This window comes from Melanostigma gelatinosum (genome assembly GCF_949748355.1).
Source record: "Melanostigma gelatinosum genome assembly, chromosome: 13".
NCBI classification, from domain to species: domain Eukaryota; kingdom Metazoa; phylum Chordata; class Actinopteri; order Perciformes; family Zoarcidae; genus Melanostigma; species Melanostigma gelatinosum.
This window is the reverse complement of record NC_136646.1, coordinates 3,885,474-3,913,170: the sequence shown is the minus strand read 5'-3', so window position 1 is coordinate 3,913,170 and position 27,697 is coordinate 3,885,474. Positions and strand designations below refer to the sequence as shown.

Below are 27,697 nucleotides of genomic sequence, written 5' to 3'. Positions count from 1 at the left end.
TTGCCACATTCCTAGATATGTTATCTGAAACAGAAGAAACAATGTCCTCAGCTAAAAAGGCCAATGTCCATTTACTGTCGAAGAATTTCATTTATTTGTCTTTGATATCTTGTTTTTCATCCTGAAAATGATTACATTTATATTTAAATTTTGACAAAGTTAATGCTTCCACAGATTAGGATAGTCTTGTATGCGAGCAGAATACATGTATACCAAAACCGTTGAAAATAAGAAAGTGTAGTGGTGATCAGATTCAGGAAGAGTAGAGTTCTGGTGCATTGCCTCTCAGCAATAAGTCATTGTAGTGCTCGCTACAGGCTGAGGCTGCTGTTGACGGTATTTCAACCAACAGCAGCAGCGTGTACTGTACAAACAGTTGCCCCGGTGCAAAGAGCATGTTTTGCCCCAACTGCCCATGCTGACCATGTGGACCGTATTATGATGTGATGGTTAGGTAGAAAACAAATGCATATTTAATTCAACCTGACAGCAGCAGCAAGTTTCTTTATCTTTTATTAGAGCTAGCCCCCCCACCCCTCTACTGACATACAGTCATCAACACATTTCTATGTTCAGCCCACCCTAGTACAATTAATAATAATAGTAATTTTCCATTACTGTTGTAAATGTACTCTGCAGTGTACTCCATGGTATCCACATAGGTGTGCACAAGCTGATTAGAGGGCTATGGTGTGAGTCCGACTGGGTATGACTGCAAAATCACGGGATTCGTAGTCTGATCCCAAAGATGCCACGAGGATTTGTAGTCCATTTTGAACAGAATTCCCACTCGGTGAAAGTGAGGCTGGGGCATGGTGGGATTTGTAGTCCAGTTCCTCACCTCCAAATGGCCGGTGCGATCTAAATTGACTTGTAAAACCTGGATGTCTTTTTTTCTCAGTATGTAAAGGTGAAGAATATTTCAATGAGTACACAATACTACCATGCAAAAAACACACATGGACACCCTGGGACATGTGTACTGTTCAAATACACAGAGGAGACATCTAAAGGACAGCAGCTGAAGGCTGGGTTACACGGGCAGCATTTATAGCAATGGTGATCAGTGATGCCGACGCAAAATCTGTTCCTGTTAAAAGTTTCGCAAGAAAGGGTCTTAGAGTGGTTCATCGTTCTGTAGTCAATGTTTCTGTGATGTCAGCAACACATTTGGTTGAACTGAGTTATATTAAGTTAATGTTTCCCATGAGGTACCCACATGTGGGGAAACAAACCTCTGTATATCAAAACTAAAATGACATCAATGACATCATACTTCAACATTAATGTCGTAACATTTTAGCAAATTCAAATGCTCTCTAACTGATAAATCCTTTCCAGATGAAATGATGAAACATTTGATGAGGGTTATCAGCTGACTTTGATGAAACCCTTCCTGCTTGCCGTACGTCCCAAACTGTGAATGTAATGCATTCTTATATTTTCATTGCTTCAAAACGTTACCTGTGTAACAATGCCTCAAAGGTTCAGACGCCGCACCCCCACAGAAAAACATGATAACAAAGTTACATATTTCATTTACAGCAACAATAAATCTCTTTTTAATAAGCAACCTCTTGATAGTTCATGATTGCCAAATGGGATTTCTTCCCCATCCTTTGGAAAGGGCTGGTTCCCTTTGTGATTGAAAACTCCAATCTTTCTTCCTCCATCCATTCCTCCAGTCTCTTTTCCTGTGATTTGCTCATTCTCTCGTTGTTTTTCAGCATTTCTGTCTCATTATCCTGCAACAAAAAACAGCAAATATTCTTAAGCACGATCTTCAACTTCAGCTGGATTCAAAATGAGTAGCAGAAATATCAAATGTGAGGACGTTTTAAAGTGCTGGGTGAAAGGCAACTAGCTTTACAATGAGAACAATTCACCTTTCATAAACAGGGTGCTTGATGTCACACATGGGTCACATCAGGCCACATGTGTTGTGTTGTGTCAGTTAAATGCTTGTGACTTCCCACTTCCCAGCAGTCAGTCTGTCAGAGCGGAAGAGGCTTTTCTGAAGAGAGGCTTGACATCAATATATAGTCTGAACATAGTGACACACAAGGAACTCAACTATACTGCCCATTTACAGAAGGATTATTACTCTGATCTTGCTCAGCCAAATGTCAGGAACAACAACATAAGGATATTATATAATACCCAAAATAGCTGGTGTCCACATAATCCACTGCCAATTGTAAAAACTAGACATCTCAACGAAACCTTCCCTCCAGGCCATGATTACAGGTATTGTTGCTGCAGCCCTTCTTTTCCTGTCAGCGTGGCATCAAGAGGATGTGTTGCCTATCGTAGCAGCTGGCTGGGTTTCACTGGTAGATCTGTGAAGCTGCCACTCTACGCATATGGCTTACTTTGACTAGTTATTACGTTAGCATGTTGCTGTTAACTTTTGTTCTTCTAATGAACGCTGACATGTGCTTTCACCCTCTGAGACTCAGCACCTTGGTGTGGTGGAGGGGTCTGCGTGTCCCTGTGATCCTGGGAGCTGTAATGGAGCTCCTGGTAAAGGCTCCCAAGCCAAAGTGGTCCCAGGGAATGGCCAGACCAAGAGCGCTTCACAGAGCCTTCATGTCTGAATGAAAAGAAGGTCCTGCAGCGCCGAGCCCAGAAAAGGAATATGGGCTGTCGAGGGCAACTGTCAGGTCAGTGGATCATTCTTGGATGTCTGCAGATTGTGCTGGTTCATATCATGCACACATAAAAGAACATTGTAGATCCAGAAACACACAAAACTTTGAATGAACAGTACCAGCACACAATGTCTCGTGGCTGTAACTTACTGAGAAACACTGATGAAGGAAATATCAAAATGACACGGTAACATGGGGGGTTCTTATATTTTTATTCTTACCTCTCTTATATGAGCCTGCACTGGCACAAAGCTAATTATAATGTCACTGTTAGCACTTGATTTATTATATTATCGTATTCTATAAATACAATATAAATATATTAGTGCTGGGCAACGATTAAAATATTTAATCGCGATTAATCGCATGGATTTTTTGCAATTAATCGCGATTAATCGCATTGTTATGGCAAAGTTCAACAATGAATTCAAAAGTAGTGTATTGCGCACTTTTATTTTAAAAGTACTGCTATATGAACAACAGGGCAATAACATTTGGTTCACGAGATGCAGGTAGCATGTTTCATACTTAATGTGAATATAATTCATACTTTGTTGGCATCTTATTCTGAAAACCGGATGTTTGTCTGAAGAAACCGGATGTTGTCTCACGTTAATCTTTCCGCTAACTTTCAAAGTCCTTCGCTCGCTCCCGATCTGTGCCGTTTAAATGCGTTTACCGTGAATTTCAGCATATGGTGCACTAATGTGTAAGTGTCTGACTATAGGATGTTTGCTGGCTTTTATCCCACTGTTCTTGTCATCCTCTTAAAAAAAAAGCAAAAAAAAAATTATAATAAATTAAAAAATGCGTTAACGCGCGATAAAATAATTGTCTGCGTTAATGAATGAAGCGTTAACGCGAAATTAACGCGCTAACTTGCCCAGCACTAAAATATACATTATTAATATTATCGTTATTGTTATCATATATATTATATTTATTTGTATTATTATCACCGGTATTATAAATATTATCTACACTATTTTAGTAGTAGCAGTAGTAATAGCATTTTTTGTAGTAGTATTTTTATTGTTATTATATTATTATATGATTTTTAAGAATAAAGTTGGTTTGGGAGGAAACTTGTCAAAAGTGCAACATTTGACATACATTTTTCACAAAAAATAAGTGAAAACTTCTAAATGTAAAAATGTCAACACAGTGCTGTAAGTGTGTGTGTGTGTGTGTGTGTGTTTACCTGTTAGAGTGGTTCAGGGTAGGCCTGTCTTGGGTCATAGGTCATGTCAGGGATGTAGGGCTCGTGGAGGTCAGGATCTAGCGGCAGGCTGTCCAGAGGCAGGTCAGTGTATCCATAGCGGGGGTAACAGCCATCTAACTCTGAAACACAGACACAGGAGAGCACAGACCGATCACACATAGATATGTTACAATGCACTTCCCACAACATGCATATTTCCCATGTTTTATTAAAAATGAATGTGCAGCCACATATGTGCCGCAACTAAATCTTTCACTCCCTAAAAATGCTGCATTCACTGGAGATGGGAATTGTCTGCGTCACCACCTGTTTTCTTAGAACAGACATTTGCTTGTAACTGTTGTTGTGTTGACTGCTGCAGACTGAACGATCAACACATTTAGTTGAATTATTACTCATGTTGAGAAAATTATTTCTTTTAAGGTGTAATAGTTTACACCTTCTACTGTTTCGCAGTTAGTATGGATAAAATAGCTTTATAGCAGCAGCTTTAATAGTCACTAAGCTTTATAGCAGTTTTAATAACCACTAGCTTATATGCAGCTTTAATAACCATTAGCTTATGCAGCTTTATTAACCACTCACGCAATACACACAGTACACGCTAGGGCAAGGGAGAAGCAAGAGGGAGATTACTGATTTAACTGCGTCACAAGGAATAGGCCGCCATCTTTAGATAGGCCCAACAGCCTCGGGCTGTATTAACCCAGTCCCCCCCCGCAGTCGACAACATTTCATACGCACTGACAGATGACCACGCCTTCTGGGACGGGCCAGTGTGGACGGATATGTCCAGGCTCCACCCAGGTGTCATACGTGTACAAACACGCTACGCCTGCATCTTTGAGTTTGACCAATGGGCTTCCATAAGAGGAACCCTACATAAAGCATCACGCTGCTATGTTCAAGTGTGTGCTTATGGTGGATCTCTAAGAGTGAAGCTATTAGTGACCCGTGCACGTATGACTGCTGGGCTGAATAACTCTGTTGATAATAAACCTATTGCTTTTGATATAACTAAACGCCTCTTGAGAGCTTTCATTATCCTCTTAAATCCGCTCTGAGTGTGAAAGATAGCTTTATTTTCACAACACTCAGATATATGATAACAGAGGTGTCCTCTGCTAAATGATCCTAATGCTGCACAGGATGAGATGTTTACATGTGTACAGTGATGTTATGGCAGAAGAGATGGTGCAAGTGAACCCAGTGATGAGCTTTGTGTGAAACTAACTGGCAGTTAGTTGACATCAAATGCATGTTCCGTTATAAAAGATACATGTACATGTAACGTGTAATCTGCCATTTTCCAGCTAAAAGTAAACTTGTTTGTGCCGACTAAAACCTTGCACATACAACCACAATAAACCCTGTTTTACTGCAGAAGTCAAGCAGCTTAGTCAGGTCAAAGAGGAGGTCTACATAGTGGGGACAGGATCCTGTAAAACCAGGCCAACAACACACACAAAGGAGATCAGAGGAGCGAAGAGCAGCTACTCTGCGTCAGGGTGGAGACATCACCAGCTGTGGCCAATGAAAAATACTGTCTTCTCTTTAAATGAAGGTTTTCTGAGGAATTTGAGTCAGTAAGTGCTTGTTATTATAAATGTAGAAAACCTCAACCTGATGCCAGCTTTAAGGCACTTCAGCATTCACTTCACTTTTCAGGACCGGAAGTTGCCGACTGGTGAACCCTAATTATTGGCTTCATTGTGAAGCATTATGTAGGCACTTAAACACAAGATGTAAACATCACAGGCCTGAGGATGAACGAGTGGAGCACGAATGGAGGTTTTCATAAGCTGTAATTCAGACACATTAGAACACTGAATAAATGAGTTCATTTGGCTCCGACAACTACACCATACAATCAGCACCTTCAACTGGCCTCCCCCTACTACTACAGCTGTGTGTGTGTGTGTGCGTGCGTGCGTGCGTGCATGCGTGTGTGCGTGTGTGTGTGTGTGCACTACTGTGGTGGTTTAAGCGTCTGGAAAGAGGGACACCAGCTTTAAATAGGACCAATACGAGGGTATTCAATTCAATCACACACACACACACACACACACGCACACACACACACACAGGAATATGCATTAATTATAGATGGTTAGATGGAGGGAATTGCACAAACTATGTACACAGAGGAAATGAGAGAAGAACCATTTAGTGACGGGGCATTTGTTCCTTCTCCTTCCTCCCCTTTCTTCTTCTCTGTTCTGTTCTCCGTGCTTGCATCCTTTCTTCTCTGTTCTGTTCTCCGTGCTTGCATCCTTTCTTCTCTGTTCTGTTCTCCGTGCTTGCATCCTTTCTTCTCTGTTCTGTTCTCCGTGCTTGCATCATTTCTTCTTCTCTGTTCTGTTCTCCGTGCTTGCATCCTTTCTTCTTCTCTGTTCTGTTCACCGTGCTTGCATCCTTTCTTCTCTGTTCTGTTCTCCGTGCTTGCATCATTTCTTCTTCTCTGTTCTGTTCTCCGTGCTTGCATCCTTTCTTCTTCTCTGTTCTGTTCTCCGTGCTTGCATCCTTTCTTCTCTGTTCTGTTCTCCGTGTTTGCATCATTTCTTCTTCTCTGTTCTGTTCTCCGTGCTTGCATCATTTCTTCTTCTCTGTTCTGTTCCCCGTGCTTGCATCCTTACTTCTCTGTTATGTTCTCCATGCTTGCATCCTTTCTTCTTCTCTGTTCTGTTCCCCGTGCTTGCATAATTTCTTCTCTGTTATGTTCTCCATGCTTGCATCATTTCTTCTTCTCTGTTCTGTTCTCCGTGCTTGCATCCTTCCTTCTTCTCTGTTCTGTTCTCCGTGTTTGCATCCTTTCTTCTTCTCTGTTCTGTTCTCCGTGCTTGCATCCTTTCTTCTCTGTTCTGTTCTCCGTGCTTGCATCCTTCCTTCTTCTCTGTTCTGTTCTCCGTGCTTGCATCCTTTCTTCTTCTCTGTTCTGTTCTCCATGCTTGCATCCTTTCTTGTTCTCTGTTCTGTTCTCCGTGCTTGCATCCTTTCTTCTTCTCTGTTCTGTTCTCCATGCTTGCATCCTTTCTTCTTCTCTGTTCTGTTCTCCGTGCTTGCATCCTTTCTTCTTCTCTGTTCTGTTCTCCGTGCTTGCATCCTTTCTTCTTCTCTGTTCTGTTCTCCGTGCTTGCATCCTTCCTTCTTCTCTGTTCTGTTCTCCGTGCTTGCATCCTTTCTTCTTCTCTGTTCTGTTCTCTGTGCTTGCATCCTTTCTTCTTCTCTGTTCTGTTCTCCATGCTTGCATCCTTTCTTCTTCTCTGTTCTGTTCTCTGTGCTTGCATCATTTCTTCTTCTCTGTTCTGTTCTCCGTGCTTGCATCCTTTCTTCTTCTCTGTTCCGTTCTCCGTGCTTGCATCCTTTCTTCTTCTCTGTTCCGTTCTCCGTGTTTGCATCCTTTCTTCTTCTCTGTTCCGTTCTCCGTGTTTGCATCCTTTCTTCTTCTCTGTTCTGTTCTCCGTGTTTGCATCATTTCTTCTTCTCTGTTCTGTTCTCCGTGCTTGCATCATTTCTTCTTCTCTGTTCTGTTCTCCGTGTTTGCATCCTTTCTTCTTCTCTGTTCTGTTCTCCGTGTTTGCATCCTTTCTTCTTCTCTGTTCTGTTCTCCGTGTTTGCATCATTTCTTCTTCTCTGTTCTGTTCTCTGTTCTTGCATCATTTCTTCTTCTCTGTTCTGTTCTCCATTCTTGCATCCTTTCTTCTTCTCTGTTCTGTTCTCCATTCTTGCATCATTTCTTCTTCTCTGTTCTGTTCTCCATTCTTGCATCATTTCTTCTTCTGTTCTGTTCTCCGTGCTTGCATCCTTTCTTCTTCTCTGTTCCGTTCTCCGTGCTTGCATCCTTTCTTCTTCTCTGTTCCGTTCTCCGTGTTTGCATCCTTTCTTCTTCTCTGTTCCGTTCTCCGTGTTTGCATCCTTTCTTCTTCTCTGTTCTGTTCTCCGTGTTTGCATCATTTCTTCTTCTCTGTTCTGTTCTCCGTGCTTGCATCATTTCTTCTTCTCTGTTCTGTTCTCCGTGTTTGCATCCTTTCTTCTTCTCTGTTCTGTTCTCCGTGTTTGCATCCTTTCTTCTTCTCTGTTCTGTTCTCCGTGTTTGCATCATTTCTTCTTCTCTGTTCTGTTCTCTGTTCTTGCATCATTTCTTCTTCTCTGTTCTGTTCTCCATTCTTGCATCCTTTCTTCTTCTCTGTTCTGTTCTCCATTCTTGCATCATTTCTTCTTCTCTGTTCTGTTCTCCATTCTTGCATCATTTCTTCTTCTGTTCTGTTCTCCGTGCTTGCATCCTTTCTTCTTCTCTGTTCCGTTCTCCGTGTTTGCATCCTTTCTTCTTCTCTATTCTGTTCTCCGTGTTTGCATCCTTTCTTCTTCTCTGTTCTGTTCTCCGTGTTTGCATCATTTCTTCTTCTCTGTTCTGTTCTCCGTGCTTGCATCATTTCTTCTTCTCTGTTCTGTTCTCCGTGTTTGCATCCTTTCTTCTTCTCTGTTCTGTTCTCCGTGTTTGCATCATTTCTTCTTCTCTGTTCTGTTCTCCATTCTTGCATCATTTCTTCTTCTTCTGTTCTATTCTCCGTGCTTGCATCCTTTCTTCTCTGTTCTGTTCTCCATTCTTGAATCCTTTCTTCTTCTCTGTTCTGTTCTCCATGCTTGCATCCTTTCTTCTTCTCTGTTCTGTTCTCCATGCTTGCATCCTTTTTCAGTATCTCCTCCGCTCCTCCACTGTCTCCTTCCTCTCCTCTCCTCTAACCCTCTGTCTCTCCTGACCCCTCACTTCCTCCTTCACAGACCTCCAGTATGTTTTCTGCTTTTTTCCTAATCCAGGTTTTTAATTGGGGTTGGTACTGTTATAAATATCAATGCAATATAATGTGTTACTTTCTTCATCGGAGTTATTGCATTGTTTTGATATAACACATTGTTGATGTATCCTGCTGTCGTCCTTTAATGTCTGATTGGATAATTTCATTAACCTATTATTATTGATTAAATATGAATCTGACATCAAAATAAAAGCTGCTGCCTACCTCATCTGACACACTGTATGTTTCACTGATGGTCCTGCTTCAAAATATTCGTTTTGTAAAGTGAAATGATTGAGATGATATGAAGATGAGATGATAACACAGAAAAGACAATGTCAGATGATGCATTATTTGTGCCTATCCATGAAAATATGCTGTTATTGGTCCTGATGCCCAACTTCATGGCAGACGTCATATTGATATTTGCTACTTTCACGTTGCATTTTCTCAAATTTGTGGCAACACGTTGCTCTAGTCATAAACCTGTAATAACCATTGTGTTTAATTTTAGGCACCGATTCAAATGTTACGGGTTTAGAATGTAAAAGGGCTTAAAACATGATAATGCAAGTATATGAACAGCATGAACACAGTTAAGCTCATTGAAGAGTCTCAGCTGTCCATCGTACCCAATGTATGCAATTCAACACTGTTCAGGGACCCCAGCAGGCAGGAATATTCAAATACAATATTATAATGGGCGGAAATAACACATACATGCAAACAAATGTGAAGTGTGATTTATTCTTCATGTGTTTTTGTCTGTTGTGCACTGTGGACTGTGTCGTCTGTATGAGTTTTGGGTGGACAATGAGTTTCCCCACTGGGGATTAAGCTTTCTAATCGAATCTAAAACTGCATGGATTTTGCTTGATTTGGGTATCGTCCTATTCTATAGCTGCAGCTCTGTGTGTCAATATGTTGAAAACCAGAGTGGAGGAAACTGTGACCTGTGAAGTGAAGGGAGCTCTCGCTCTCTGAGCTTCTCAGTTCTTGCTGGTTACTGATGCTGCAGCCAGTGTAGCTGTTGTCTCTCTGAAGTCATGGCTATGATCCTGATCCTGTCCAAACTTTCAGACACATACCTCCCAGTAGAGTTCAGACCTATACTACGCCAGTGCTTTGCTGCAGTCCGGATGGACACTGGTGACAACACTGTCAATGACATTGTGAAACGAGAGCCGCAGTGGGAGAAACAGCAATATGAAGTAAAAATAGACATTCCTCTAATGTTGATCTCTCTCTTTCTTTCAGTACAGCTAACCATCCATCCCTGCTGCTTCTATTCCATAACGGCTTTATCTCTCTCTCTCACACACACACACACACACACACACACATGGCCCATTCTGTCAACAGCAGGGAGCCTACCTGCATGATTGCCTCATGACAAGTGTGTGTGTGTGTGTGTGTTCTGCCCTGCTGTTGAGGAGGTAGATGACAGGAACACTAATAGTATCTCCCTGTATGTGAGCAGGGGATTGTTGTGCATGTGGATGTGTCCAGATCTATTCTAACGTCGTGTTGTTGTGTGTGTTGTCTGTTGTCTGCTGCTGAGCGGACAGCTCGGTGTCCCCCTGGGACTCCTGTCTAATGAGCCAGCATGCTTTGTTTGAGGCTCTCTCCACCTATCGGGAAGCTTTGAGGTGTTTGCTGGAGAACACAAATGCCTCACTTCCACTGCTGCTGCTCTGCTCGGGTCCCTTTCTTTGCCTCCTCAGTGGAAACAGGATTCTCAGCTGATGGTCGTAGCGATGCAGCGTGAGGCTCCCGTGACATCATCATCAACGCAGCACTCGCTGAACCAGACAGAGGAACGCCTCTTTGTCAACTGTGTGTGATGTAGTTTTGCTGGCAGCCATTTATAGAAAACTTGGTCAAGTGAAAAGAAGAATTGTGGTTGCTAGTGACAGTAGCTTAGCTATCTATAAATGACAGGTTTGTGCAGGATGTCCAGCGTCGTGCCAGTGACGATTCTCTCTGACCAATCAGTGGTCTGCAGTGTTTTGACTCCACCTTCTAGTATTGGCCCAGTTCACTTGGAGCCTCAAACAAGTTGGTACCAACATAAGTACCAGGTACTATCCAAAGCTGTGGCTCATGGAAAACCAAGAAAGAGCCCATGGAGTGGGAACGTGGCATGATGGGACCATCACATGCTGTTTGAGTGTGTTTACCCATGTTTATAATGCAGTGACATTACTGAGGAGCACAGTGACGATTTCATTCCCCTGTAGTGTCAATCTGAAGTCCAGCTGTGGGTTTTTGAAGTACAACAAGACCAAGACCACATTTTAGTTGTGCTCACTTTCAGTTTCTCGTCACACATATGACGTCACACTATTGTTTCTTGCCCCACTGGATTTGTATCAGTTGCAGTGTGTTTCTGTGTTCTCCAATAGCCTCACACTTTCATTTTACACTTTCAAATATCCTTGAACGCTTTCCTATTCGTTGACATTGACAAATTATACAAAGTAATGTCAGACGCCCCGAATCCTGTTTTTAAAATAGACAATGAGCATTTATCCTTGCTTTACATTTTTGGTTTTCCTCTCATTGACTCATTTTCTCCTGCTTTGGTTGTCACAACGTGGATGTTCATTCTTAAAGCATAGCTGCCTATATGTGTGGAGTACATCGATAGAGAGGAAAAGGGAGTGAGGATGTCAATAAATACATCATAAATAATAAATACGGTCTAAGAGTTGTTGACAGAAGTTCTGATCCGTCAAGAATAGGCATGGTTTTATATATTAATAGTTCTTGGACCGTTGCATGCTGCTTTTGCTGCAAATCAAATGAGATTGCATGCATTTTGAGAGGAGTTCCGATCAGAGACTGGCAGTCATGTCTGTGTTACCACGAGGCGTCATTTTGAAGTTCTTGGTCAGTTGCTGTCGACACCACACAGCAGTGACCACGCCGTGCTACTTGATGTGGAGTGAGGGCGAAAGGATTGCACCACACTAGTCATGTGTCCTATTTAAGTGTGTGAGATCCTAAAGAAATCACTTAAATATTAAATATGTGTATTTGGGAGTATTTCCATGTAACTCAAAGTACTTACCATCAGCTAGGTATGTTTGCTCCAAAGGAACTGCAGTATGAGCCTGGAGAGAAACACAGAGACAGAGATGAACAACATTATCAATGTGTGTTACACCGCTTTGACACACACAGACACACACACACACACACACACACACACACACACACACACACACACACACACACACACACACACACACACACACACACACACACACACAGGCCAACCTTGCCAACCAATTCTACTGACCAAATAGAATAGAAAACAATTCTTAGTCAACATGAGCCCTGAACTGTAACATAGGAAAACACAAGTGGGTGAGAAAGTGAAATTAAAGGCAATTTATAGCTTTGAAAACGCTGAATCATCGACAAATAAATGAAGCGTTTCTTATTTAGACCAAACATAAAAGGAAGAAAAAGAAACAAACCCATCAGACTTCATGGTGACCAATGCTGAATCGATAGTAAATCAGACATCATCATTCTTTTACTGTTAACAATTAAATTATATTTATTAATTATCAAATTACATTTAAAAAAAATGTCTTGATCACAAATTGATATCTGAATTTGTAAACGTTATCGACCAGCTATCTGAAACACTTTAATGACGTTAATAACCAATGATTATAATCATTTGTTAAATGGTTAATAAATACTGTGTTAATCAATGATAAACATTATTTCGATAGATAATACTTTGTTAATAGTGATCATTATTTTCTGGTCCATATATAATGTGTAGAGATGTTAGACATATACCTAATATCAAATATTACAATGTGTGTAACACTAACCTATTAATAAATAGTTTACTAATGTAAACCAAATGTAATTCTTACCGTCTCTTCCCAGCTATAATACATATTATTTGTAAATGAATAATTTCAAGTTACACAAACTGATGATAATGATGGTTATTATAAAGTAACACCCTGTTGGAAGAATGTGTGTCTTTTAACCACACAACATAGTTGTGGTCCAGCAGTGAGTAGTACCAGTACTGGTACTGGCTCACTGCTTATACATACAAACATACTGCTGTTTGAGATGTCTAGGAAGTGGAAGTGGAGGGTAGTGTGGATGCATCGGTGAGTCTTCATAAGGTGGGGAGAGTCGGTGGCATACAGATGATGATATCCAGAAATGTGTGTTATGCTCATGAGTTACATTGTTATGTTTTCTAACACAGTTGAACGTTTTTATCCTATCCCATTCATTTTCTGTTATTTGTAACACTTCATAATAACTACACGCTATGAAGCATTAGTTAAGTTTGAGTAAACACTCAATTCATCATTTGTAAAGCATTGTTCCTACATTAACACTCATTAGCATAACATTTACAACAGTTATAAATGTTTTATTCTTGATTAATAAGCTCGTCTATTATGTGTTTCGTGATTGAGTCTTCATACTTTATAAATGATGGATTCCCTATTTGTAAATGAAGTATTAAAAAACTAGTATTAAGGAGTTGTAGATGACTAATAACATCCTTTATAAAAGTGTTAGTAAATGATTAATAACTTATTTAGATTATTCATGCATTTATATATATAATGATTTAGATATGCACTAATGGTTAGGGACTATGTTAATATATGCTTTATAAACGTGTATTAATACTGCAATTCATGATTAGTTGAGGTAGTTATCGTTAAGTGTTTTGTGTGACCTCGTCTAAAGTGAGGACTATCTATGCTGTCTAAATTTGCCGTGCGTCAATCATATCACCAGCACCAGCCCGTCCATATATGGAGTTGCCAGTAACACGTTCTGTAATGTGAGGATTGTGTCAGTCACACTCCACCTGAGCCTCCCGCCTCTAGCCCTCACAAGCCAATGGTAAACTGGCCTTCTGACACCACGTTTGAGTGTATTGGAGAAAAAAACAAAACAAATGCAATGTGAGGATTAGGAAATATTGCAGCAAGTCTCGAAAATAACATGAGCTGAATCGTGTTGAAGGAGTGTGCACGCCATAATCAGCATCAGGATCACAATGAGCTTCATTGGCCAAGTATGCTACACATGTCATGTCTCACAATGTGCTTATTAGAACAAGAAATAACAGCTAAGAACAAGGTTATGTACACAGCTAGGTCATTATAATTCATAATGTCATGCAAAATGCTAATAATGACATATATATTTATATATATAGAGAGATAGAGAGAGATATTTGATCAGTACAGTAGTCTCATATATCATCATATAACATTTTATAATATATAAAAAACATACAATCGCATACATTTTTTTCTTCTTTTAAAGAAAATGATAACAGTTACTCAGGATGTATTTTTACTGACCAACAATTTAACTTTTATCGAAGTTCATTTTTACACAAGTTCTTGTTCTTGAGTACGTTAGTACTCTCTAAGGTAATGTCAATAACTGTAGGTGTGGAAAAACTGTATGTACATGACCTGAGCAACATTTCTTTTTTAAATCGTGGGTGCACTCGTGTAGAACTATTGAACACATTGATGGTGATGGATGGGGCCTATCATCAGTGTGTTCTTTGGTTGGTGTTGAGGTGAACCTTTGTGTTCATCCACACACAGGGTTCTTACCATTTCCCAGGCAGCAGGGTCATGTTTGAAGAGTGAGTGTGTGAGCTCCACTGACACTCTCTTCCTGTAGTCTGAACTCTTGTCCTCCGAAATTCGGAAAAGCACTGCTGCGGCGTAGGTGGCTGGAGAGACGGCAACAACACAATCAATTATAAACTGATTAAAAGGAAAAGGCCGGCCCTCATCCGTCCCCTCTGGTGCATTTCACCCAACACGTAAATATTAAGTTCCTCCGTCAATCTGCAAACGTGTGATCATGAGAATGAACAGAATGTTTTTTCTTCAGATTTACACTTTTTTCACTCACACACACACACACACACACACACACACACACACACACACACACACACACACACAGTTTGCTCTTTGCTGTGTTTAGATTATCCAATATGAAGCCACATTTATAAGCCACATTTCAAGTAAATCAGCAAAAGAACATGAATGTACTGTATATCATCCACTATGTCATTAAATCATTGCAGAGGAAGACGACACAACAAGATGATGTCACTAAAAGAGCTCCCAGCAAAGCTCAGACGATGGACAGCCATGTGAAGCACAACAGAAGTATAACTATTCTCTTTGTTTCATGTATTCATCTCAGCGCGGTGACGGTCTCTCCACACAGATGCCTGTTCTGAGTAGAGGCCCCCCTTCATGGTTACATAGGGGTAAGTCCAGTTTTATAGATAAGTATGAAGTGTTTAAGGAGTTTCAGGGCTGATTGAGTGAGTGAGAGCTCAGGCTGGTCTCATCCTGCATTCGTAGCAATAACTACGAAAAATAATGCGCCGGAATTCGTAGTTATCCCGTGGAATTATTTCACATGTTATCCATGTAGTCCTGAACGGGGACGTATAACAACCACTGAAATCACACACCTCAGGTGGGTGGGTCCAACAAACAGCCATCGAGTAGCCCAGAGGCGATAGTTGTTTGTTCCTCCAGTGAAATGAGAAGCCAACGTTGATGTTTTTGTCAGGTAACTTGTGTACTTCCGTAACGGCACATCCGTAGTTATTTTAACCCAAACGACGATCTTTTCCTAAACCTTACTAGGTTTCCCATGAAGACAACGTGTATTTTGAAAAGACTGTATTCATGTAACGAATTTCAGGCTTTTGTTGGAAAGATGAGTGTAAGAAATTTGAGCATAGAACTGTGTTTAGTAGCTATAATAAAAGTGTTTTAGGATTAGTAGCTAGAAGTAGAATTTGAGACATGAAGCTTTTGCCAAAGTTGCAGAAGTTTAACATTTATACTGAAGGATTATCATAGAAGGGATTAAGCAATAACTGACAGTCATTGAATGTGTTAGGAACTCAGGGAAAGAGAGTCATGGCGTTTACAGAAGTGCACAGGGAAGTTAGCCAGTAGAAATTGGGATAAACGAAAGAGGAGGTGTTTCGAACGGATGTGGGTGGTTTAATTTCAAGTCTTTTTCTCTCTCACGTGATGGCTCTCAGAGGACGGACGGGTTTTATACCTGAGGAGCTGAGTTGAGTTTTTTGCAAACGGGGTTTTATTGATTTAATATTTCATGAAATAGTGTACTTCACTGTAAAGACTGTACTTGCATCAGTGGAATTAAATTCCTTTTAATTGTAAACCAGTCTTGGTAGATTTCTTATTGCAGCGTGTCGACTGTAAAAAGCAGCCGGACACGCGCTCTGGCCTCCTCGCTGTGGAACAGACTCAAACTTCCACATGAGAAGTACATCTTCGCAGGATATCGTAAGAACCTTTGTATGAAGATGCTTTGGAGCAATGAAGAGGATGAACAAATAAGAGTTTAAACTAGATTGTGGAATATGTGCATTTGGTTTAATAACTGTATCCCTAAAGGCAGATGTAGGAGAAATAAAGTACAGCCGAAGTATAGAAGAGGAGAGTCTTCCTGACTGAACTGATGCTTCATTAGTAATAAAGAGTCAGTGGTGCATTTAAACCAGCTCCATGTGCATCCTCACCAATGCCACACAGCCATCGCAATCAAATTATTTCCAGACAACATGAAAGCCTTCTGCCTCTTCTTTTAGTCTCTCCAGTGGAGCAAACGCTTGGATGGAGGTTTGAGTCTCCTGCTTCATGTCGGTCCTGATGTTTGCTAAGTCTGTCTCCATTGAACAGGTTAGTGGAAACACACTCAGTGTTTGAGAAAAGTCCATCCATTACAGTTATATTGCAGCAGATATAAGCATGCATTAGTCTGAACTAGCTTTGCATAGAAGAGCACACATAGTTGTTGGGGTGAGCCTGTGAAGCAGGAGAGGAGAGAGAGACGCACCGATTCCCTCGTTGTTGGAGTGCAGCAGCTCCATGAGCGGTGCTGAGGCTCCCTCTGCATCGATGAGCTCTGCAGACTGTTTGTCCAGGGCCAGCTCACACAGGACGCCCGCTGATACTCGCTTCACGTTCTCCACGTACGAGTACAGCAGCTGGACACACACACACACACACACACACACACACATGGATCTGTCATTTCAGACTTGCCGTGTATTTTTAACATAGGTTATTTGCATACTTTTGGTTTGTTTTCTGTCAAAACATTTGGTACTTCCTCTTCAATCTTTTTTGTATGGCCGGTGTGTTCTCACTTCACAGATGAACCTCCCCAGAGACTTTGATATGTCTGTAGGTGTGGCTGTGCAATATTGTCTAGCCGGCTGTAATTCAGTCATTACTTTATTTTCATTTAAACTCCACACAGTGCTACTGGTAAGAACTGCATGCCAGGTTTGTGTGTTTTCTGCAAAAAGTGGGATATTTTTATGAAGATGAAAATGCAAGATATGGGGAAGACTTGGCAATCTGGCAACAGTAGTAGAGTCTTAACAGTGACGCATTAATGGTGGTGTGAGGAGGTTATACCCGTAGTTTAAACATTTCAAACATTGCCCAATATAACCAACTATTATCATTTTATTGAAATGTATTTATTTCAATTGACGGCATAAAGTGTTTGGCTGATTTGGGATCATTGCTCAGACATGTCAATGCAAACAGTCATCATCTTCTTCATCAACTTTGCTTATTGATTCTAATCCATCGCAAATATCAGCTCTGGACTCTGATGAAAGTTTTCCACCAATGGGAGCTTTCTACCTCCTCTATCCCTCAAACAGCTTTCAGTGTCCACTGCAAACCGTGAAGGACAGAAATGAAAGAACACAGGTTTATGATGCTGATATAATGTTGTCTGTTTCTGTAGTTTGTGCAGCCTGAAGAGAGTATACCTGTACAAACAGTGGTATGGTCTGCATGCTGGCAATCTCTCCTCTGTTCATGGGGTCTCTGGCCAAAATGTGAAGCGCTCCCGTGCAGCCCTCTACTATCTCCTCCATACGAACACCATCCTGGGAACAGAGACAGTATTCAGTCAATCAAACGGTACAGCAGTGGTTGCTAATGACACACCGGGCAGAACTGTGTTTAAGGTTAATAAAGCTGAAGCCCATTACTGAGCAGCTGTTTAAGACTAACACAAGATTAAGCCTCTGTTTAACGACATACTGAGTGCTTGCCATTCGTATAATACACACACACACACACACACACACACATTGCTTCTCTGTGTGTGTGTGTGTGTCTGGTCGCATTGGTCCAGACCTGGTATGTCTGCTGTGCGGAGGAGGCATGTCTCTGTGTGTCCTGGTGAGCCTTCAGCAGTAGGTTGACCAATCGTGGAATGGCACCTGCCTCCCTCATTGGCGCCTGATTGGCCGGGCACAGCGCCAGGTTCCGGATCAGACCAACTGTAGCCTGAGGAGAGGACAGAGGTTCTCAACAGGACGCTCCAAGATCTATTTGGGTCAGCTCGCAAAGGCAACTGTACATGTGATGTCTCCAAATTAACTTCAGCAGTCTGCATCATATCAGAGCAAACCACAGGGATGAGAGGGAAAGGATTATTGGACGGTCCTCTCGCTCAGTGCTGAGGAGACAGCTGGTCCGACTGCCAGCTGTATCATACATGTGTACATTTCTCAAAGTCAGGTAAGTTAATAAGATAAGTCAGGCTGTAGGTGGATGTAAACACACCCTCAGACCTGACCTGGATGGTGCCAGGGGGCCAGGCCTGTGGGGACATTGCAAGAGTAACAGGGTTGTGTACCACAGCCAGCTGTTCAGTGTCAGGTATACGTGTAGTGAATGGTGTAGCAATGAGTCATTGCAATTTCTCCATGACCAGCACAGATGATGAACTGGGCCTGCAGATGTTCTTTACAGCAGTAACAGGCAGCGTGGAAGAGGGAAGCAATTATTTAATAACTGTGTTTTCTTGCAAAAATGCTGTAATGTATGAAAATAATTTGACCTCTGAACTGGTTCTGCAACTAAATATGTCAAAATATAGTACATCTAATTTATAATCAAGTGAAGGTTACATTAACATATTAAAAGTCAAACATCTCGCACTGTCAATGTCAATGTGTTGAGTTGTGCTCTGCTACTGCAGTAATGGTGGTGCCATTACAGACAACACATCAAGATATTGGTCTATTAGAATAGTATAGTTTTGGCATCTGAACAAAACGTTAATCTGAATCAAAGACAAACAGACAGCCAAGGGGCAGAGAACAAAGCGGTTTAGTATCATGATGTAATATCATTTTAAACATCAGAAGTAGCACAACTTAACCCTCATTGCTTCTCTTCCTCCCTCTCTCCGACTCTCACCAACTCCACATGTGTAAAGCTTCCCTATGAAGTCACATTGTCCATTTCTCTATTCCACATCATTCAACTCCAGCACCTCAGTTCATTAATACAATCTGTCTGAGTTGGCAGAGCTGTCCGACTGAGACAAGAGCAAGTGTGTGCGTGTGCGGGTGTGTGTGTGTGAGAGAGGGGCAAAATGGAAAGAGCCCATTTCACCCCAAAATGCTCGATTTCCTCATGTTTGAGTAACATTTGATGGAAGAAACTACAGTGGACAGCTTTTAAAGGAAATCACTGAGCCTCTTTTAAAATAAAGCTAAATATCTGTGACGTGTTTTTCAAAGTGAATGCCTTGAGAAGAACCAGTGAGCTTGGGTCTGAGAGCCACAGACTTTGTAGAGAGGTCAATAAGATCAGATTCAAATTATAAAGGAACTAAGAGTCTCCAGCCCGATAAGCAGCTCTGTGAGGTTGTACTGCACAACGGGATTTGAGCTAAATGATGATCAGCATGCTAACATACTGATGTGTAGCAGGTACAGTTTACCAGGTTCATCAGCAGGCATAGTGAATCAAAACATTGGGTTTATTCTTATTCTGTCCTGATGATGATGCAAGAAGAAGATCAGCAAAGTCATTCAAATGCATCCTCTGGTGATCTTGAATTTCATAGCAACCCACCTGATAGTAATATATTTCACTCAAAACCAAAGATGTCAACCTCATATTGGCCCTAGATGAAAAGTCTTATGAATGATTTGTTATTGTATGGTCACACGTCAAGAATCCATCTTCAATTGCAGCACAAGCAGCAGCCTTCAGCCATTGGTTGTGCTCACGAAGTACTGGTCAAAGTTCCCCAAGTTTAAAGCGCACAGAGCAGGACGGCCAAGACGCACCACATACGCAATAGTGAACATGTAAGCAGGTCAAACGGGCTCTTGGCTCTGGTCTTGTCATGGCATTTTGCTCAGACAAAAAACTTGTAAGATCCTTAAACAGCATCGGAGCACAACTCCCCCCACACAATATGTGGCTTTTGCTGCCAGACTGACCCAGCAGAGGGCAGCGGTGCACAGAGCAGATGACGTGTGACAGTTGACATTTTAACTAAAACATCAAGTTTAATTTGTACATCAGAATGCCAAGTTTTGAGTCATGTTAGACTTAGAGTGAAGAGACTTTTAGTGTCTTATGGATCAGCGGTTCTGAAATTGAGACACACACACAGATGCATGCAGATCTGTGTGTGTGTGTGTGTGTGTGTGGAGGAGTCATCTATAGGAGAAAATGACTGGAGCCTGAATTAGCTGCAAGAACAATTTCACTCTGCACTCAGCTGACACTCTGGAAAAGATGCAACCGGCTGAGTGTCAGGCGGTATGAGTACCTGTGCCGCGGCATGAATGCACAACAAAGCCCAGGCTTTCAATCGCTTCAATCACTGAACTCATGGATCTGTGTTTGTCCGTCTACATTTGAAAGCTAGTTTTTGATAGTTAGGTGAAGTTCCTTCAAGTTGTTTTTCCTAGCTGCTTCTTCAGCTTGTTGTGCCAAGTCCTCAGTGTGATTCCCTTTGTTACGTTTGTCACTTTTCTTCGCCTCCTTGTTTGCTGCTTCATAATCCATGGGTATCTGCCTTTGTACACAAAGATCAGTGATGCACAGGGACAACTTTGTCTGCTGAGAAGAACATCAAAGGTGGACTTTCAGGAGCTCCTCAAAAGACCTGTTCAGATGGTAGCGTTCCCACCAGCCACTTCCATGCTTGAGATCATCTGTGAGCCACCAAACCAGATCTGAAGTGAAGAAGGCCATCAGGCAGAGGTTTAAACCTCAACCACCATGTTATACCAGCAGATCACAAATATTTGCATGGAAGGAAACATACCAACGGACTGGAGAGACGACTCATTGCTATCATAATCAAGAAAGAACTCAGGGATTTGAATCACTGCCGAGGGTTCATTTTGCTGTCAACACCAGGTAGTGTTCAATCACATTGTCTTGGAGAGACTGCGAAGCGAGTGGATAGAAAACTGAGGGAAAACCAGACAGGTTTCATGGAAGATCATGCAGTGACCAAATTACTACCCTCAAGATCATCGTTGAGCAATACAAAGAATGGATCAATCCTCCATGTTAATTACATTGATTTTGAAAAGGCTTTTCACAGCATAGACCATGAGTTGCTATGGAAATTCATGGCACACTATGGTTTCCCCCCAAAATACATCAGCATCATCAAGAACACCTATCAGGGGATGCGGTGCCAAGTGCTCACCAGGGATGAGCACAAGGAAAGGTTGAAGTGCGAGACAGGACCGCTTGCTCTCTCCTTTCCTCTTCCTCTTATGTATCGACTGGGTCATGAACCAAACCACCAACAATAATCAGACCGGCATAGAGTGGAGCTTTACAGATGATCTTGAAGACCTCGACATTGCTGATGACATCACACTACCCTCACATACCCATCAACAGATGCAGAACACGTCTCAGCTGTGAGACTCGGGATCCAAATAAATGGATCGAAAACCAAAAGCATCCGGATCAACAACAAAAGCCGTAATCCTATAACCATTGAGAATCAGACACTTGAAGAGGTCATGAATTCACTTACCTAAGAAGTGCTCGAGCTGTGGATGGAGCAGCAGAGGAAGAAGTAAAGGCAAAAACTGGGAAAGCAAAAATGGCATTTAACATTTTAAACTGGAAATCCAAAGATATTTCACTCAACTCCAATGTTAAGACCTTGCTGCTGTATGGATCAGAAACTCAGAAGACCACCATCATCAACAAGCTGCAGTCATTTACCAATCACTGTCTATGGCGCCTTCTAGGAAACTACTGGCCACACACAATCAACACCATCAACCTGTGGGAATGCACCAAACAGAAGCAATACAAGCAGAGCTGGAGAGGAGAAAGTGGAGATGGATCGATCTTAAGGCAAAGCCAAACAGCAACAACAGCAGGCACTGGCACCCACAAGGAACCGGGGGGTATGCATATTACCTGTATGGAAATTAGGATATTGAATAACTTATCAACTACACATCAATCATTTGATCTAGCTCCAAGAAAACATTTTATGACCCACAAGGATTTACAGCAACTGGCATCCTGACCAACACCTCTCTCTATTCTCTTAAAATACACATTTTGCATTTGTCATACTGAAAAAGGAAAAGTGGTGAAAACTAAACAGGCAAAGGTAGGGACACCTCTATTTTGTAGCCAACAAGATAACTAAAACAAACATTCCCAACAACATGATGCAGAAGAAAAGAAACTACCGTTAATGTCCGTTGAAGTTAGCAGATGAGCAACGGACTTCACCTTACAATATTCACAATTTTACGCAATTTTTCCTTAAAAGAAACTGAACAATTGAATTGTGGATAATCTAACAAATCTAAAGACGTGTGTATTGTTCCCCAGCGTATATTTGAGAGCTGCATGTATTTGTCACGTGTCGCCACACCCAGTGAGTAGAAGTTGTTCCTGCAGCTGCTGTGGACTTTCTAATGTTGAAAGATCTCTGTGTTGTCGGCTCTGGTGAAGTGTATTCTACTGTTGACTCTATAAGAAGTGTGAGGCTATGACATGTATGTGGTGTTATGATGCACTCTCCGCTGTGTCCACAGCTCTTTTTATTCATTGTCAACCATTTTTGTTGAATTGTTTGCATATTGTCCTCTTTGCTGATTAATTCTACTGCCGTACTATTCATAATTGACAATAAATTGTGTGGCATAATTACATTAACCCTTTAACAGCGGACCTCCATGAGCGACCACAGCAGGTTATTGTTTGCATGATCCTGTTTGAATCTAAAGATAAGCCGCTGTCGCGAAATCACATTCTCTTCAGTACTCTGCTGATGACGTTACGTTAGGATACACAAGGTTTTATAATGAAATGCTAGTTATAGTACCTTGATGGTGGAGTGTGAAGGATGGGAAAGAAGTTACTAGACTTTTTTCTTCTAATCAATATATATTGTTAGATCCTGGGATACTTCTGGCCCGATACGGGGCTACTTACTGACTCAGCTCTCTATTAAAATATTGTCGAGCTGGTGTTCTGGCGAGGGAACTCGCCTGGCTCCGCTAACTGCCGTTACTCCCGACGTCTACCCTGCTTCCTCCGGTCTGAGCGCGCTCGGCCGAGAGACCAGTCCTGGCCCCGGGCGCTCCCACCAGTCGCGTCGGTTATGGCAGCTTCCCTCTTATGGATCCGTGCTGTTGGTAAATGCCAGGTTAGGTTTTAACGGCTAGGATTACTTCTTTCTAAAACCGTAAGGGGTTGTTAAGTGGATTCGGTCTCTAGGATAACCTTTCAGAACTCAGTTGTTAGACATACAATGGCTTTAACTTTTTACTGCCACAAGGAACTTTTTACTACCTGAGCAAATGAATGCACTTGAGAAATTTACTTTAAATGCAGATTAGATATTTATTGCAGGTTATATTTAGTTAGTTTGCAAGGGTTAAGCTACAGCTCACATAAAATGTCACTACAATTGATTTGTTTCGTTAATTTTCTTCTTCGATTACACTCATTAGTTTTAGATGCCGAGAAGGCTCGGTTGGAGCTGGATGTTCAATGGTGCGATGAAAAGGTTATTTTGGAGTTGTTAGGAGCGAAGGTCCGGCCGGACCCTCAGTCCTCCTGCTCTCGCAGCGAAGTCCGTTCAACAGTCCTCAAAACTCAGTACAAAGTCTTTCTAGGGCTGCTGCGTCTTCTCCGTTGTCCAGTTGTTAAGAATCGAGCAGTGGGGAGAGGAAACCTCCGTCTTTATATCTTATTGTCCACGAACAGCGGTCTTCTTTCCGTGAACAGAGACGAAGTCCTCAATACATCAGTTATGATCGTCCGTATCTCCTCATCGGTGCACTTGGACGGCACCCGTGTTGAAATCCCAGTGTGTTGCCTGCAAATGTCTCCTTTTATCCATCATTCGGGCTTTGTCGGCCCCCCTTGTTCAATACATGATCTCATCCCCCCACCCACTGGAGAGGGCGTTGGGTTCTGAACATGTCCGGACAAGTCCAGGCTTCATCCTGTATCATGCCTTTATGACTCATCTCTTGCGACAGTCTTTTCCTAACCCCACCCATAACATCTGTTCCCAATTTCTGCCAACTCATTCTGACAAAACACTTTTATCGCAGCGCCGGTCACACAGAACATTTGTTAAACACTTATTACAATTGCTAAATCACTCTATGCATTAAACATTCGTTACATATTGATTAAACATTTCGTTATATAATTCATACACTTTATCTCTTGATTACACTTTATTCTGAGTATATGCTTTGTGCTTTTATATCCTGACTCTCCCTTGAATGTGCCAGCATGTTACCGAGGCAGCTCTGTGGGCTCAACTCTTCTTGACACCCCCTTCTTGAGGTCTCAGGCTGCCACGTTGTGCCCCAAGTAGTCCTCAAGGAACTCATCGTTGCCTTCGGCGGTGATGACGAGAACGTCGTCCTCCGGTGATGATGGCTCTGATCCTTGCTCCCAGCTGTCGATCACCACCAGGCCATCCAGCCCTGGTGGCTGGAAATCCAGGAAGGGGTCGTCATCTCTGGCGTCCCTCAGCTGCTCGTCCATGCTCAGTGCTAGGGCTATCACATTCTGGTCCAGAATGCTGTCTAGGGAGAGGGAAGCTGGGGTAGGGACTGGGCTGGTTGATGCGTCGTCTTCGGACTCGCGATATCCCGCTAATCCCTCAGGGATAACCTCCACCAGCTCTCCGCATTCCTTGTCGTATCCCCACATCCCCATCAGATTTGGTATTATTCCTGCGGTCTCCGTCTGGATGCCCACGTCTCGGTGTTCCACACTCGTGATGCTTGCTGCGTTGTTATCTTCTTCTGGAGTTGGTGCGCGGTACAGCACCGCAGGCAGGCATGGCCCAATGACGACGAAGCGGCCATTGGTGAGGTGGGTGGTGGACACTCGGGTGCCATCAGGGTACTCCCAGATTTTAGCATATACTGGGCAGTACATACCATTAGTGTAGAGCAGGACTTCTGGTACGGCTCTCTCAGCGGAATTCCACACGACTTTTGCCTTTGCTTCTACTTCCATACATTCGACCACATTCATTGCAGGTATATAAGGGGTACTTCCCTTGCAGAAGATGCCGCTGGCTGCTCCTATCGGGAAATGCCCCAGGTAGCACTGGGTGCACCATAGGGCCGGGGTTACCTCCCATAGGTGCAATATCTGCTCCGTGAGATACAGCAGGCATCCTCCTGGAATGATGTTGAACACAAAGACTTATTAATTATTAATTATTACATTCTGAGCGCGTTTTTACAAGCAAAGCTAGCAAGCAGGGGGTGGTCTTATTTTCATTCTTTTGTAAGGCCCCCTCTCAGCATTGGAGTGCTTTGTGGAGCGCCTTTCAGCCAGGGAATGCAGCCATGGAGACGCCAACACCATTGAAGGAGGTGTTAGGCCTGGGCTCGTGGGCCCATCCCTTCGTGGAAACAGAGGCTCATACATCATGAGCCAAGCTGCTATAACGATCGATGATTCAGAACCCGCCCAGTAGATGGCGACAGTTATGCCCCAACCTAGGCCCCAAAGATCAATGGCGCTGATCTTGTGGAGCCAACGCCCTCTTTCCTTCATAGCCATGGTCATGACCACGAGGTACGCCAGTGCTGCAACCGCCATCATGGCCTCGGCGATTGCCGAGACCAGCTTCAGTGGGTTGTAGAAAGCTGCAGCGACGTCGATTCCCAACCAGATGATCACCGTTCCGGCCTTTACTAGACCGAGGCGGGTGGAGTCGATGTGGATTCTCCCCAGGAGGTAAGTTGCGAACCAGGACAGGGTGAGCCACATTGATCCTCGATAGATGTTTTCAATCACTGTTTTCAGACACCCTACAGCTAGGGCTAGTATTCTTAGCGGCTGATCTATGGACCATTTGCCCATGCAACAGTAGAAGAACCATATGATCTCAAGGACCCAAAAGTCCAGTTCGGTTAATCGGATCACTGGCTTGCAGATGAGTTCTGTGTCAGAGGAGTTCTGGAATGCTTAAGTTATACTCACTCCGAAGGTGGTCATTTCTGAAGGTTCAGTGGTTGTGGTATTGGTGGCATTGGTCATCTTGGCTATTTAGGATAATTTGTTCTTTTTTCAGTATGAGGCTCTTGGTTGAGGTTCCGGGTCTGCAATGGCTATGGCGCTCCAATGGTTCACCCTTTATAGGTGGGTAGACTCCTCCCTTGTCTGTGGGAGGAGTCTCTCCTTTACTTCTCCTTTTTTCTTCGACTTCCCCTTAAAGCACGAGGCAACAGTGGCTGCTACCCCGCCCTTAATGGCGGCACAGATTATTAGGCCCACGATCACAATTCCAACGATCATCATCAAATAAGGCCAAAGCCAGGAGAACAAACTCCCCATCCAGCCCCTTATGACCGTGAATCCTTCTCCAATCTTCCCTGCCAATTCTTCCACTACGATTGTTGCGGTCCCGACCATGGAGGCTCCTGTTAGTTCGATCCAACTGCACTCGTGTTCTCGTCGGCCGCTCCCGCAACTTAGCCAGTGTTCTTCTGGCTCACATCACGTTCCGTTCCCATATAGGCGGTTAGCCCCTACCCATTCAAATCCTTTGTCTTCCTTACCCTCACAGAGGCACTTCCTGAAGGCGTGGCCCTCAGCTAGAAAAACTGTAGGGTCTGTTACTGGGGGGATGATTTGGCCGTTCACATTTACTCTGTCTTTCATGCGATGGCCCAGGATTAAGTTGGTACAGCTGCTGGTTAGAGGCCCTGACCGTCTCCATTTCCTGTCTTGTCCTTTCTTCCAGGTTACTTCTTGCACGTGGGTTTCATATTGAGTTCCATAGTGTTTCTGGCAATGGTCTCACAATGTCCCCTGGCCAGGCTGATGTTGCAGGTCGTGTTTCCTCGGTTGCATTCCATCTTCCAGGGCCACGGGCCTATATAGGGTTCTGGTTGGCTCCAAATCCCAGGCCAGATGTCTCTTTCTTTCGAGTATACTGTGGCCAGGTACTGATACTTCACCCAGTAGTTTGTGGATTGAGTTAGACATGGCACCACCCATTCTAATACTTCATCCTTCTGTAGGCCCCACCAGGTTGAGCTATCGTCCCTGATGTGGGCCTCTTTCCATGGCTGCAGGGTACCTTTGATCGTCTGATTTGTTGTCAGGCCCGTGCAGTCATATAGCCACGTTCCCCAAGCCCGGTACCACTCTTGCCAGAGTGTGCATTGCGGGGAGGCTCCGTCGGCTAGACACTCTGTTCCATTCAGAGCGTTGAACATTTTGGCGGTCACACAAGTGTCAATTTTTTGGAAATCCCCTCTTGGGGCTGTCATTAAATCCTCTGGTTTTGGCAGTTTTTGTACATACATGTCGGTTGTCCTTGGTCCCAAAAGGCCGTAGCTGGCTCTGGAGTACCCCTGCGTGAAGGCCCCCTTGAAATGCGTTAGCGGGGTTATCCATATCCATGGCAGGGTGTTGTTGAGCCACTCCTCGTGCTGGGCATTAGGTAGGGGTAGATAGATGTTCTTATGAGCCTGATACTGTGGTTTGTTAACCGGAGTTATGACGAAGTAATTCTGACCTTCGCAATAAAAGAACACATTCCAGAAGCATTTATCCAGTCGAGGGAGCTTGTTCGTGACACATTCCTTTGTCCACTTCATGCTCCTATTTCTCCGA

At 42.9% G+C, this 27,697-nt stretch overlaps 1 protein-coding gene across 1 annotated transcript in view; it reads right to left on the bottom strand.

Moving 5' to 3' along the window:
• Positions 1–644: 644 nt before the first annotated feature.
• The window catches only part of LOC306787038 (junction plakoglobin-like), a 144,366-nt gene continuing 117,313 nt past the window's right edge, over positions 645–27,697 (bottom strand). The window contains exons 11-17 of the mRNA XM_079282038.1: positions 17,921–18,073; positions 17,548–17,667; positions 16,596–16,746; positions 14,306–14,427; positions 11,743–11,785; positions 3,853–3,992; positions 645–1,745 (exon numbers count right to left, since the gene is read on the bottom strand). Of these exons, the coding sequence (XP_079138164.1) occupies positions 3,856–3,992; positions 11,743–11,785; positions 14,306–14,427; positions 16,596–16,746; positions 17,548–17,667; positions 17,921–18,073 (726 nt within the window). The 3' untranslated portion in view covers positions 645–1,745; positions 3,853–3,855. The remainder of the gene's footprint in view (positions 1,746–3,852; positions 3,993–11,742; positions 11,786–14,305; positions 14,428–16,595; positions 16,747–17,547; positions 17,668–17,920; positions 18,074–27,697) is intronic.